Consider the following 12,918-nt stretch of genomic DNA (forward strand, 5'->3'; position numbering starts at 1 on the left):
GGAATTTATTTAAGATCTAGCTTTTGTCCCACAGGGATTCATGCAACAAATCAATTGAGATACAGGGACTTAGATATCATTAATTCTTGGGTTGGTTTAAACTTACTCTAGACTAAACCAGCCATCTGACTCAGGTATGTGAAATCCACCCCCATGAAAATGTGTCTCTCTCAATCAGCTACTGAATTTAGACCATTAATGGAAGGGTTCTGAATTTAATCTAAAGGAAATACTGTAAATATGTCACACCTGTAATTTTTATAAACTTTGGTTTTGATGTTCTTTTTAAAAAGATCTCTTTATTGTATAATTAGTGACACCCACATATCTACATTTATTTTATCTTTTGATCTACATGACCTCCTAATTAAAAAGCAGCACAAAAGTGAGAAAGAAATGTTTTGTAACAGCCTTAATTTTATTTTTTCAGTTTGATACTATCTGTCCAATGAGTCTTTTGGAAAACATAATGTAAGTAAATTTTACAATTATATAATCATTTATTTTGGTTTAGCGTTTAATAGCAGCTCTTAACTTGGCAGACCTTCCTCTTGGGTTTGTTTGAATATCCTTGGCCTGGGGTGTGAGAACTTTTTTCTGTATAAAAGTCCACTTTGAGTTGGATTTTCCACAGCAAAATTCTTGTGTATCTTCCTCTTTGGAGCCATTTTTCAGAGCTTGTCTTATCTTCTGCCTTGAGCTAAGATTGTACTTTTCTGTCATGTCTATTCCATGAAGAAAACGTTTGATAATACGATCTTCTAGTGAATGAAAGGAGAGGGCTACAAGGCGACCTCCGGGTTTTAGAAACTTCTCAGCTGTCTTCAGCCCTATAAAGAGTTCATGGAGCTCATCATTTACAAATATGCGCAGGCCTTGGAAAGTTTTGGTAGCAACATGCGTAGGTCTCTGAAGCAAGTCTTTTCGTGCATACAGTGCCGATGCTGGAAAAGCACCTGTCAAATTTTAAAATGTATATGTTAATATCTTATTATTTCTACAATGCTATCCTGACATTAATCCACTCATGCATGATGACTTTAAAGAAAAGCATACTTACAACTGAACCCTGAACAGCGAGCTTCCTTCTTTATAATATATCTTTATTTTCTGCTTTGAATTCACATTTCTGAAAGTAAACCCTATGAAACTCATCTGGCTTGGGGTTGGGTGTTGGGATTTTTCCTAGAATCTTTCACAGAAATTCCTTCCTCAAACGCTTCACAAAATTAAAATGAAGAATGATGGCTGAAACCAAAACAGGGAAAAAATGGAGATGGGTCTAGATAAGTCCTACACTTTACAGCTCAGTGTAGTCAATGTCAATTCAGTATTTGTGGTGATTTGTTTTACGCTTTTAAGGAAAGAAAAATAATATGATGGACACACATTTTTAACTGCTTCTAGATAACGACGAGTTTCTTCACAGCCAGAGATAAGATGAAGACAACGATTACCTGGTCATAAGTATCTTTCAATGAATTACATAAAGCTACATCTAAATAAAGAGTCATCTTTGTTTGGGGATACAAATTGTTGACCACTACACCTGTGTTACTTCAAAAATTCAAAAGTGTTCACAACAATACCTTGAGAATTTTAGACAATGCATCTGACACTGTTGCTTTTTCATCTTCTCTGTGGAGATATTCAAAATCCACCTGGATACGTTCCTGTCCACTCTGCTACATGTGAACCTGCTTTGGCAGGGGTTTGGACTAGATGATCTCCGAAGGTCCTTTCCAACCCCTACAATTCTGTGATTCTGTATGAGCTTGTTGCACAAAAAAATCACCAGATTAAGTAATTTTTACTAGATGCACAAAACTCCCTCTTCCTTTCTTCAAAACTCTTGTGAGTTATACAAGTCTCTGTAGAGACTGAAATTTTGATAGAAACTTTAATATATCATTATTTAATGTATTTTAGTCTTGAATCTTCATTATCTAAGTATAGAGTAAAAAGCTAAAGAAGCCAGATTTGATGGATCAAAGGGACTAAAGTGCAAAAGTCTTGCAAGATCTGTGAAACCTGAGTAAACTTATCATCTATTATGTAAGTGAGCGCAGGAGTCTGGCGAAGATAAATGGAATGAATAATGCTAGCACATAACTGGAAAGAATTATTTTTCCAAACAGGAGGGCCCATTAGAGATAAGGCAACACAGCTGGTATGTATGTATTAAAATGCCTTGATTCCATGCCAGTGCTACACTACAACTTAATAAAGCAATGGGTTTGAAGTAAATGCAGTTCATAATCAAGTAATTGATATTCTATGTAGTGGAGTAAACGATGGGAACATGGTACCTCTCAAACAAGTTGATTCACATTGTGTAATTCACATTTACACAGGTGATTAAAGAAAATTTAATGGAGATATCATCAAATAGTAAATTGGAACAAAATAATTTATTAGTGGAATTCTTAAGAGTTTTAAAGGCAAGATTTTACTTATGTCAGAAAAATGTATGTGTTCAGCATCAAAAACACACAAGTGATCATCGGTGTTCGGCAAAGTGAGAGGTCAATAATGGGATTAAAAAATTCAATCATTACTAACGAAGTTATTATCATGTACGTGACGTGTCTAAGATGTGTTTCTGCATACTCGATTTTCTCAACTACATTCCCTACCTCCTCTGACTCAAATGCTAACAGTGCCTAAATTAGCTGAAGAAACCTGGCTGTTTCCTGTTCCCATAGTCTGAATCCTTCAAGAGGGAAAGCGGCAACAGGATCAACTTCTCCCAACACAAACTACTGCACAGGAATTTGTGGCTTTAAACTCTGTCACAAAACAGAGTAAATAGATTTAACCTGTGGGAGCTAGGCTCCTCCACCACTTAAAAACTCTAGAAAAAGTTACACTAGCTAGATAATATAATTTCTGTCTTTGAGAACACCATGTTCTGTACTTTCTGTAAATCATAAAGAGAATATATATCCTCATTGTAGGAGTCACAAAGCCTGTTTTGATGAAAGAGTTGAACTAAAAGGAGAACTCAAAAGCTCAGAAGGTAAGGTGTCCCAAGAAACCAACTGACACTAAGCTTGTACCACCTGGCACAGTATCCGTTTCCATATTTCTTTACTTACCTAAAAATAGATTCTTTGATAATGGAATCCTTAAAACAGCCATTGACTGACATTTGTGTGTGAAGAAAACTGTCTCTTAATGCGTAAGATAAAGGAATGATGTGCTGAGCAAAATAAACAGACTAGAAAGACTAGTAGCATGCTCAGAACTCTTGCATAGTTATTAAATGAAACAGCAGGGTTTAAAATCAGCATGTAATGTATCCAAAAACATCACAGGACATGCATGTTTCCATAGCAAGCCCTAAGAGACTAAATAAACATAGCTTCGTATTCTCCCTAAGACCTGCCTTAGGTTTCCATCATAATAAAATTTTTCTTCAATGGAATTTGACATTGACACATCAGATATCTGGGTATCTTTTGAACTGAATTACAAAAGCCATGGTCTCTTGAATAAGAAAATACTGTTTTGTAAAAGATCACACACAACAAATCTATCTCTTTTTCTAAGTCTACATTTAAAACCATTGAAAACATACCTCACTCTTCTCTTCCCCCTTCCAAACCTAAGCCCACTCCGCCATGTTCACTTTGCTGAAAATAGTGGTAATTGGAATGAAAAAACACTGTTCCCTTACAAAATATTAGCTACTAACGAGCTAGTGGGTTAGAAAACAGGGTGCATGTTTTCAATTCTACCTGTATTCTTCTTTTACAGTCTTACTGCAATACCTCCTTTCTCCTGCCGCTTGCTGAAAAACTCACAGCTCTGACTTCAAGAGAATCCGTTTTATACTTTCAATTTTGGACTGTTACTACCCAGATCTGGTGTTCACCTCCCAGAGCAGATCCAGATTTTTTAACTATCATATTTTAGCAGGCTAAGTATTGCAGTCTTAAGTATTTTAGCAGCCTAAGTATTTTCTAAAAATACTGCTGGTTTTCTGGGGATGATCCATTTCTGATATTCTAAGAGTATTCCAGTTTCCAAAACTATCACAGATAAAAATGAAGCCAACCCACAAGAGTACAGCATGTAATTTAGGTACAAAAGTGAGTGTGCTTCTTGACTGGGACCTAACCATAAAAACAGAAGTCTAGAATGAGATCCTTTGTTTAAATTTCCACAGTCAATCTCACTGGAATTTTAGTAAAATACTGAAAGATTTTTCTTCTATGCCATCAAGATATCTTTTACTTATCTGAATGAACATGGATGATATAAAGATCTACTTCAAAACTGGTTTTGTAAAAATCTAAATAGAATAGAATTAGTATCGTTTGGGCTGGAAGGGAGCTTTAAAAGACATCTAGTCCGAACTCTCTGCAATGAGCAGGGACATCTTCAACTAGACCAGGTTGCTCAGAGCCTCATCCAACCTCACCTTGAATGTTTCCAGGGAGGCATCTACCACCTCTCTGGACAACCTGTTCCAGTGTTTCAACACCATCATCATGCAAAAATTACTTCCTTATATCTAGTCTAAATCTACCCTTAGTTTAAAACCATTACCCCATGTCCTATCACTACAGGCCTTACTAAGAAGTCTGTCCCAATCTTTCTTATAAGACCCTTCTATGTATTGAAAGGCCACAATAAGGTCTCTCCTGTTTGTATGTTCCTCAGGTGGTCACAAACCTGATCTTTTCTTACAGCGGGAGGGACTTTGCTCACCCAGTCCCTGCCTTGCGGTCCATCTACTCAAGAGGTGTGGGAAGACAGGTTGCCAGTGAAGAGAGGCAAAAAAGTTGCTGAGTACCTCAGCCTTCTCCTTGTCCGTTGTTATCAGTTTGCCAGTCGTGTTCATCAGGGGGTATGCTTTCTTTGACCACCTTCTTCCGGCTAACATAGCTGCACAGGACCTTATTATTCTTGGCGTCTCTTGCCAAGTTCAGCTCCAGCCGCACCTTGGCCTTCTTGACCCCATCCCGACACAACTGGGCAGCATCCCTATACTCTTCCCAGGATACCTGTCCCTGCTCCCACTGCCTGTGCATTTCTTTCTTGCCCTTTAGTTTGACCAGCAAGTCTTAGCTATGCCAGTTTCTTGCCTTCCTTTCCTGATTTCTTACACCTGGAGTTCAATAGACATGACACGCTGATATCTGGTCAGATTTTTAGTAATTTCATCATGAACACGGTATTTTGCAATTGTAATACTGAACAGATAAACAAAAGAAATTAGATACTCAGGCTACCAGCATGACAAGGACACTAACAGGTCTTTGGAAGGTTCTTCCATTTGTCCTGCCATGGTTGTTGAGCGCAGCGTCTTCCTACAATAATCTTCTGTGACAATTAACTGTGACATTAATTTATTTCTGTGAATTAAGTTATCACACACTGAAGAAAAATAAATTAAAACCCAGATTTATTCGGTAAGTATAATATAACCTTACGTGCCTCAGTTGAACATGCAGAAACAGCACTGCAGGTCATATGTAATGGTACAGAATACCAGGAAACTGGCAAAGGAACGCAGTCACTTTGCAGCTTTACGCAACCAAACCCCCCCAAACTAAAACCAAAATCAAACCATTTCCAAGTTCAAGGACTTAACTGGTCTGTCTTCAGAGACTGGGATTAACTAATAAATGTAACCTGTGGTAGTGATTTGTGTCACACTGGCCTTCATCTTTTTAGTAAAGGCACTAGATCTTGATCTATGTTCCAGGGGTGAAATATTTTCCTACCCCACCCTCACTCCTCTGGTATAGTTAAATAAAAACCTATTTGACTTTCTGCTAAGGCATAAAATCTCTCACCCAGCCCCCTACAATTACCATGAAACTAAAAGAAAATCCTTCCTGGTAACAGGCTGTACAATGTACAAAAATGTAAAAAAATCTGTATGGGAAGCTTGTAATATGAATTTCATTCATAAAAACACCACACTTCTGGCTAGATGACTGGTTTGAAGTCCCAGTGAGAGAAATTATCATTTTTGGTTTTGGGATGCCCTGATGCTACTTACGCTTTTAAAAATCTAATAGGTTCACATGTTGAAATGTATTGAAATTTTAACGCTTGTGAATGAAATTAGCAACGTGTTGGGCCTGTCAATATGAACTATTAAAGTCCCCAGAGTGTATGAGAGTGGGAGAGTTTAAAAATTAATTCAGATTGTGCACCTGTTTGCAGGAATCCGTCTGTTGAATTAGCATTGCATTTAATAAGTTTCTGTGACGCAACTAATGTCCTTTTGTCTAGGCTCCCTCAGTACAGTGTTAATTCTCACCCATCTGAAATTCAGGCAATATTATAAATTCCAAACTGATAATTAAAGTCTATAAATGTGAACCAATTTGAATGAGACTGGCTTTGCCCATTAAAGATCTTTTTAAACTTCAAATTTCTCTAATATCTCATCATCAACTCCTTTCAAGTTAAATCCGAATGATTACATGATCTCAAAATGATCTGTCATTAGATTATGTATCTAAAAAACACTGAGAAAAATTAAATTTTGTACAAAAACTAATAGATAACAAGGTATATTACCCACTGAAAAGTAAAAAATAGATCATCAGTTGTACAGAAAAAGCATGTTAAAATTACAGTGTCACTATTTTAAATCAGTTTTCCTGCAGATAGATTTAAACCTATTGTTTCCAAACAACTCAATGAGATACAGCAAAAGTCACCAAGAAGTGCTTCTTTTAGGCGACTTCCATACATCTATTCAGAGACCTTCAGTTGATAACTACTGATCTTTAGTATTTACAGAGCGTTCATCATTGCAGATAGCTGTGTGAAAATTATAAACAGTGAGTGGACTTTGATTGTGCTGCAAGAAGAGACAATGTTCACATGACTTGAACAGAAAACTCCTCCTTTTTCCCCATGTAAACTGCAGTCTCCCTAGCTCACAGAGATCTCCTTATTTAAATGGCTCAGAAGCCTTTTAGACAACATGTAGAAAAACAAAACCTTTTTTTAGGTTTTTTTTTGTAGGACCTTATTCATTGGCACAGTATATAGAGATAACTTTCAGGCTCTATGTCAAGAAATAGAAGGAATTATTTTCTTGAATTGGAACAAAGGAGAGTAAGAAATCACTTGGATAACTGAGTTAGCTCCAAGCTGTTATAGGCAATCATGACATACAAATCTATTTTTTTTTTTCTGTCTGTACCTTATAATGATAACTCTTGCTAATACAAACTTTAGAAGTGTCTGATTGTTCTGTAACTGTTGTGGAGATGGGGTTTTTGTTTGTTTGTTTTTTAATTACATCTTTCACTCTTATTTCCCAAGAAATTAGCAACAGCAATACACACTCTAACCTTTTTGGGGGTGGTAGGAAAGACCAGAATTCTACAAAGAGAATTCTATAAAGAGAAATGAAATTTTCTAATTTCAGGCTAGTGCAGATATAGATTCACTGGGATTCTGGTTATCAGCTGGACCTTAACACAAAACTTTGGAGTTCTAGAAAATCTGAAGCCATAGTAATCTATAATATGTGAAAGAAATATGGACTGTACATGAACTCTCAGATACTGACACCAGCATGTAGAGAGACATAAATATCCAGTCTCAATGCCTAGATTTTTTGCTTGCTTTCTGGATCCTAGACTAGACAAAAAAAATCATCCTGTTCTGGAGTGATAATCATGTTCATACAGAGTCTGCAAAATCTAAAATGCAAGATTTCATTATTCTAATTAATATTTATTTTTTGAAGGACTTGACATTTAACTAATAGGTCATAGATTTTACTCTGGTAAAGTCCTGATTTAGTCAGAGGGGTTTTTGTGCTGTGCCATCAAAAGGATCCAGTAGCTGTGGTCTCCGGCACTTTAGCTCTGGCTTATCTCAATAACTTCATGGATATCATTTTGCATAAGAACTTATACTGATGATAGATGATAAAATAAACAAAATATATTGTAGTTACCAGGAATTCTCTTAAGGTATAATAAGTTCAAAAGTATAAAGTGGGATCCACCATTGTGTTCCTTTACTGGAGGAATCAAATTAAAATTGGAAGAAGTTCTATCCAAACAGGGATCAGAGTAACTATCCTAAAATTATTTTAACTTCTCGCATACTTAAAAAAAAAAAAAGCACACAAAACATACTGTCTTGGCAGATATGTGCTGGATTCACTGTCTTTGGCAGGTATACTATCTGATGCGTACCTGATTCACGTATCAAGCTGCTCTCCAAATACAGCAAGGAGATTAAAGTGAGGACAAAAAATCCTTCTCATTGTCACAGAAAGTGACCATTAAGTGATGACTCACATGCAACGCATTAAACACGAAGGGATCTTCGATCACTGTTGTTTATGTATTAGTAATTTTATTTTCTTAATTCAAGCTAGTGCACAAGATTATTTCAGAAGTTACTGAGTTGCTTGTTTACAGCCTGTAACAGATTACATCTTTAGCATAGCAATATGGTTGCTTCAAGTCTCAATAATGGCATGCAGTCTCAAGCAAGAGTTTTTCAAAAAGCATGAGAAAATGTGACAAAAAGTAAATTATTAGTTCATAATATTGATGACAATAACTACATTAAAAATGTAACTTCAAGTTTTATAAAAGACTCGTAGTGTTTTATCTCTTTGGTTTTTTGAGATTGTTTGTTCCTCACATTCACTATATTTACAGCAGCAGCTTACAACAGTAAGCAGAGTCTTCAGGTCCTTTAATCATATCAGCTGAACTTTGGGCCTCGGTTGACTGAACGTTTTGCTCAGGTATCCTGACTTATACAAATCCAAACCTTTTAATTTGTTTTTTGGTCATTAAACGTAAGTCCCTTAAACTTCCAGTTTAAGCAATACAAACTTTTATGAAAACAATAATTTTTTTTAAAGTATTTAGGATACAGATAATACTTTTATGAATATTCTTTAGCAAATGTTAAATTTGGATAGCCGTTTTAAAGGTCTGTATTCAAAGGAGACAGCAGTTTAGACTTGAGATGAGACCCAGTAATTTTCATTTCTTGGTTAAAAAAAAAAAAATATCTCAACATTACATATTATAATGTTGATGAATGAGATTTGTGTCTTACATTTTTCCTTGAAAATTTTCACTTGAGAACACAAACATGAAGGTTCTTGATGTGAGCACAGTTCCTGCCTAACTACATTTTGTTCAAGTTGTTTATAGTGAAGAGCAAGTAAGATGAAGTGTTTCAATAGTCCCTTCAGGCTGATTTAGTTGGCATTCACAAGGTGAAGAAAGCAACGTATTGCTTTACTTCTTGCTTCCTGGTTCTTTAAGCAGACAGAAATAATCTTATTTCATTCATAATTGGAAACTGCCATGGTACTTCCCCTCAAAATACTAAAAAGTAGAAATTTAAAAACTGAGAGGTATATGATGTTTCTGATATTTGAAGGCTTATCAATAGCTGGAATAAAGAATTCTCGAGGCTGCTGTCATTCTGTGCTCGAACTTGGTTGGCAAAATGATAAATCACTTCATGTAAAATCTATTATTAAACTAATCGTCAAACTACAATATAAAAAGCGGGAGCTTAAAAAAAAAAAGAAAAAGAGAGCTGACATCAGAGCAGAATAGGCAGGATTAGATCCTGCATGATTTCAAGTACAAATAGATCCCTCTGGGACTTTGGGGATTAATATTTTTTCTCCTCAGCCACTGTGAAGAATTAATGAGGGTACCTGCAACAATGCTTGCAAGCTGCTGAGTTCTGGTGATGGGGTATATGCTGCGTGCCTGAACGATGGCTGAAGCAATTTTCTTGGCGTGCCTCTCCTCCCCGTATGTTCTCAGGATGGACGCAAGCGCCTGTTGATCTAAAGCATTCACAACATCAGCAGCAGTGGGCATGTCAGGGTACCTACGCACAAGAAGAGCCAATTAGTTCACTGACGTCAGTTTTCATTGACAAGAGGTGAAGCTTCATAGCATTGAGACATAAAGTCAAACACACACACTGCATACAAGTGCCTTTGAGGTTTTCAAATAAGAGACAGCAACCCTATGAAAACAGATATAGCTTGCACCTTTTAAATCCTTTTTCTTGCTACTTTAAATGGAGTTTGTTCCTTAACATCAATTAGAACAGCTGAAACTTCCAAATATTATCATAAACTATGCTTAATGAGTTGACAAGAATAAATATATTTCAGTATCACGTTAAAATGGAAACACTGTGTGACTTTTCATTTCGACAGCTTTAGAATATAAACTTGCCCCTTATGGGTTCATTTTAGTCATCTTGCATTATATGCTGTTTTCTAGTCAGAACTGATCTCAAGGATCTTTTCTTTCACATCTCCTGCTATGAAAACAATTGCTCATGAAAATAATTTAACTTTACTTTTCACTAAAAAGCATAAGAATTTATATACAAATACTGTTTTGAGGGAACAGAAATGACCTAATATTACAAATGACAGGAATTAGAATACAAATAGTATAAGCAAAACCTTTATTTTTTTAAAATCTGTCACTTCACTATTCAAACAGTTCAAGTTATTTTATAAACATCAACTATGGGTTTACTAATCGGAGAAAACATACAACCTACTTAAATTCTCTTCTATAAATACATGAATGTGGAGAATGTTGTTCAGGCATTTATTACTCTCCTGCAGTATCTTACAAAAGATAACAAAACTTAGAAATCAGAGGCAAGTAGTATCATAGCAACAACCGTAGTGTAAGGCTTTTGTTATGCCACAGGTATCCTTTGTTCTTATGCTCCTGTTCCATGTATGTATTCTCGTGACGCAAAAACAAGCCTGGAGTTCAGATTCTTGAAATTTGAGGGCTGAATCCCAGGAGGATCATGTGAGCTTTTTACATAAAACTGGAAAAAGCAATTATCATGAAATTTGCTGTGTTAAGACAACATTAATGTGTTAAGGTAATTCCTTAGAAACCGAGGCTTCCCATCATCTCTACGTGAGCAATGAAAGATCAAGTGACGTTTCTTAAGACTACAGGTTCATCAAAAACCAAAGCAAATATTTTCATTCTCCCAGTAATGCATTATGCAATTACTGCCACCATCTATACAACAGAGATCTTTGGGCATTCATGTAAAAAGCACAATGCTACAGATATGTATTAGGTTGTCTGAAGATGAAAATTGCTACATAAGTAGAAATTATCATTCGACCATTGATTTTCATGCTCTTGAATGTACTAAACACCTATTCTAATAATTTAAATAGAGGTGACTTATTTAGTAATCGTTAATTTGACAATTAAGTAAGCCTGATGTGCCTCCTACACAACATGAAAGGAAGCTTATAATATTGCTAAGGAAAGCTTAGAATAAATCTGTGGGCATGTAAGACAACATTATACTGGCATGTTAAAAGCAATGTTGCTATCTGATTTCAATTGGCAGACATCATGGATGGGATTTTATTTATTTATTTTATATTATGTTCCTTTTAGAGAGAAGTAACTGGGTCAGATGGCCGTTGCAGAAAAGAGAGAAGTTGCTCCTTTCCTGAGGGAGCAACTGAACGTGCTCGAGTGAAGGTTCCACAAATAGTTAGTGTGGCAGAAAAGGAAAGGGACTGCAGTAAGGGATTGTGAGCCTGTAGATCAAGTAGTCTGAGAAACCATGGAAATAACAGGGAGAAGACAGGCCTCTGAAAGCGTGATGCCCCTGTAATTGTATACCATATACTCCAAAAATGTAAAATTTTAATGGTACAGTTAACAAAAATGTTAGTGGTTTAATTACTCATCACTGGAACCTTCCTCTTATTTCAAAGGAGGAAAATATGATAACCAGAGTTCTAAGTATTAAGACTGAAAAGAACTTTGTGGCAAAAGATAGACAGTATAATCATACAAACTTAGATGTGGTTTGATGATGAGAATTCTTCAATTTTAGGGGAAATGAAATGCATGGGGGTTGCTGAGCACATAGTCTTTGAGTTTCAAGGAGAATTATTTTGTTACCAGATACCTGTCACTATCCATCCTCATGTCCAAAGGTCCATCCTTCTGGAGGGAAAAACCTCTTTCAGGTGTATCAAATTGCATAGAAGAACAGCCAGCATCCAAGAGGACTCCATCTAGAGTCCCTGGCTCAACTCCAGAGGAGATTAACAAAGCCTCTGACTGGCTGAATTGTCCTAGTAGAGGTAGAATCTGTTTCCTGCAAGAAAAACAGAAACAAATACCCTCAATTTTAAGTATAACACTGCAGTGTCTTCCCCTTGTATAGCAGGAATTAGTGCTCACTTGCCTCAGAAGCACTAGGGCTGTTCCCAAAGAAATAGTTTAAGTACTTTTCATATGGCAACATTGAAAACTAGCCCAACCCACCCATCAGTGGCTACTTAAGCTTCTTTAACTCTTCATTCCCTTCCTGCTTCATCTCAAGGAAATGGAAACCTGACTAACACTTCATTTCTTCAACGCGCAGAAACTGAAAGGGACACCTTCCACATCCAACAGGAATGCCCTGACCACCAGGGTAAGCCATTCCTGTTTATATATAAGGTGACCTACAGTTAAACATTTTATTTTATCTGTCAAAATCTCAATGAATTTCACCAAGATTTAAAAAGATCAATCAACGTGCTGCTGCATTTTTAAGCAGTACTTGCAAAACACAATCTATTTCTGCCCCTAACAAGAAGCTACTGCCGCCACATCTGAGTTTTGATGACAGTTGGGACAACTGCTCGTCAGCACCATGGATTATTAGCATTCAAATTACTACAAGGTCCACTAGGTTAACTCACATAATTTTGTCTCAGTTACGTGGGCAGCAGTGAAAAAAGAGAGCAACTGCTTTAACTGTTTCATCTACAAAAGGACAGCTGCCCGTGTACCTTTTTATATTTCAGCATTATAGTAATTTTGAAAAAAAAAAATCCCCCAAACTCAAAACCAGAACAATTTTTCAAAATATCAGCTT

The 12,918-nt window shown here is 36.2% G+C and overlaps 1 protein-coding gene across 2 annotated transcripts in view; it reads right to left on the reverse strand.

Moving 5' to 3' along the window:
* Nucleotides 1-403: 403 nt before the first annotated feature.
* Nucleotides 404-12,918, reverse strand: part of METTL15 (methyltransferase 15, mitochondrial 12S rRNA N4-cytidine) — a 97,179-nt gene continuing 84,664 nt past the window's right edge. For both annotated transcript variants that reach the window (XM_074149415.1, XM_074149416.1), the window contains exons 4-6: nt 11,959-12,150; nt 9,686-9,864; nt 404-956 (exon numbers count right to left, since the gene is read on the reverse strand). In XM_074149415.1, coding sequence (XP_074005516.1) covers nt 511-956; nt 9,686-9,864; nt 11,959-12,150 — 817 coding nt within the window. In that variant the 3' untranslated portion in view covers nt 404-510. The remainder of the gene's footprint in view (nt 957-9,685; nt 9,865-11,958; nt 12,151-12,918) is intronic.

This window comes from Numenius arquata, chromosome 6 (genome assembly GCF_964106895.1).
Source record: "Numenius arquata chromosome 6, bNumArq3.hap1.1, whole genome shotgun sequence".
Classification (NCBI taxonomy): Eukaryota; Metazoa; Chordata; class Aves; order Charadriiformes; family Scolopacidae; genus Numenius; species Numenius arquata.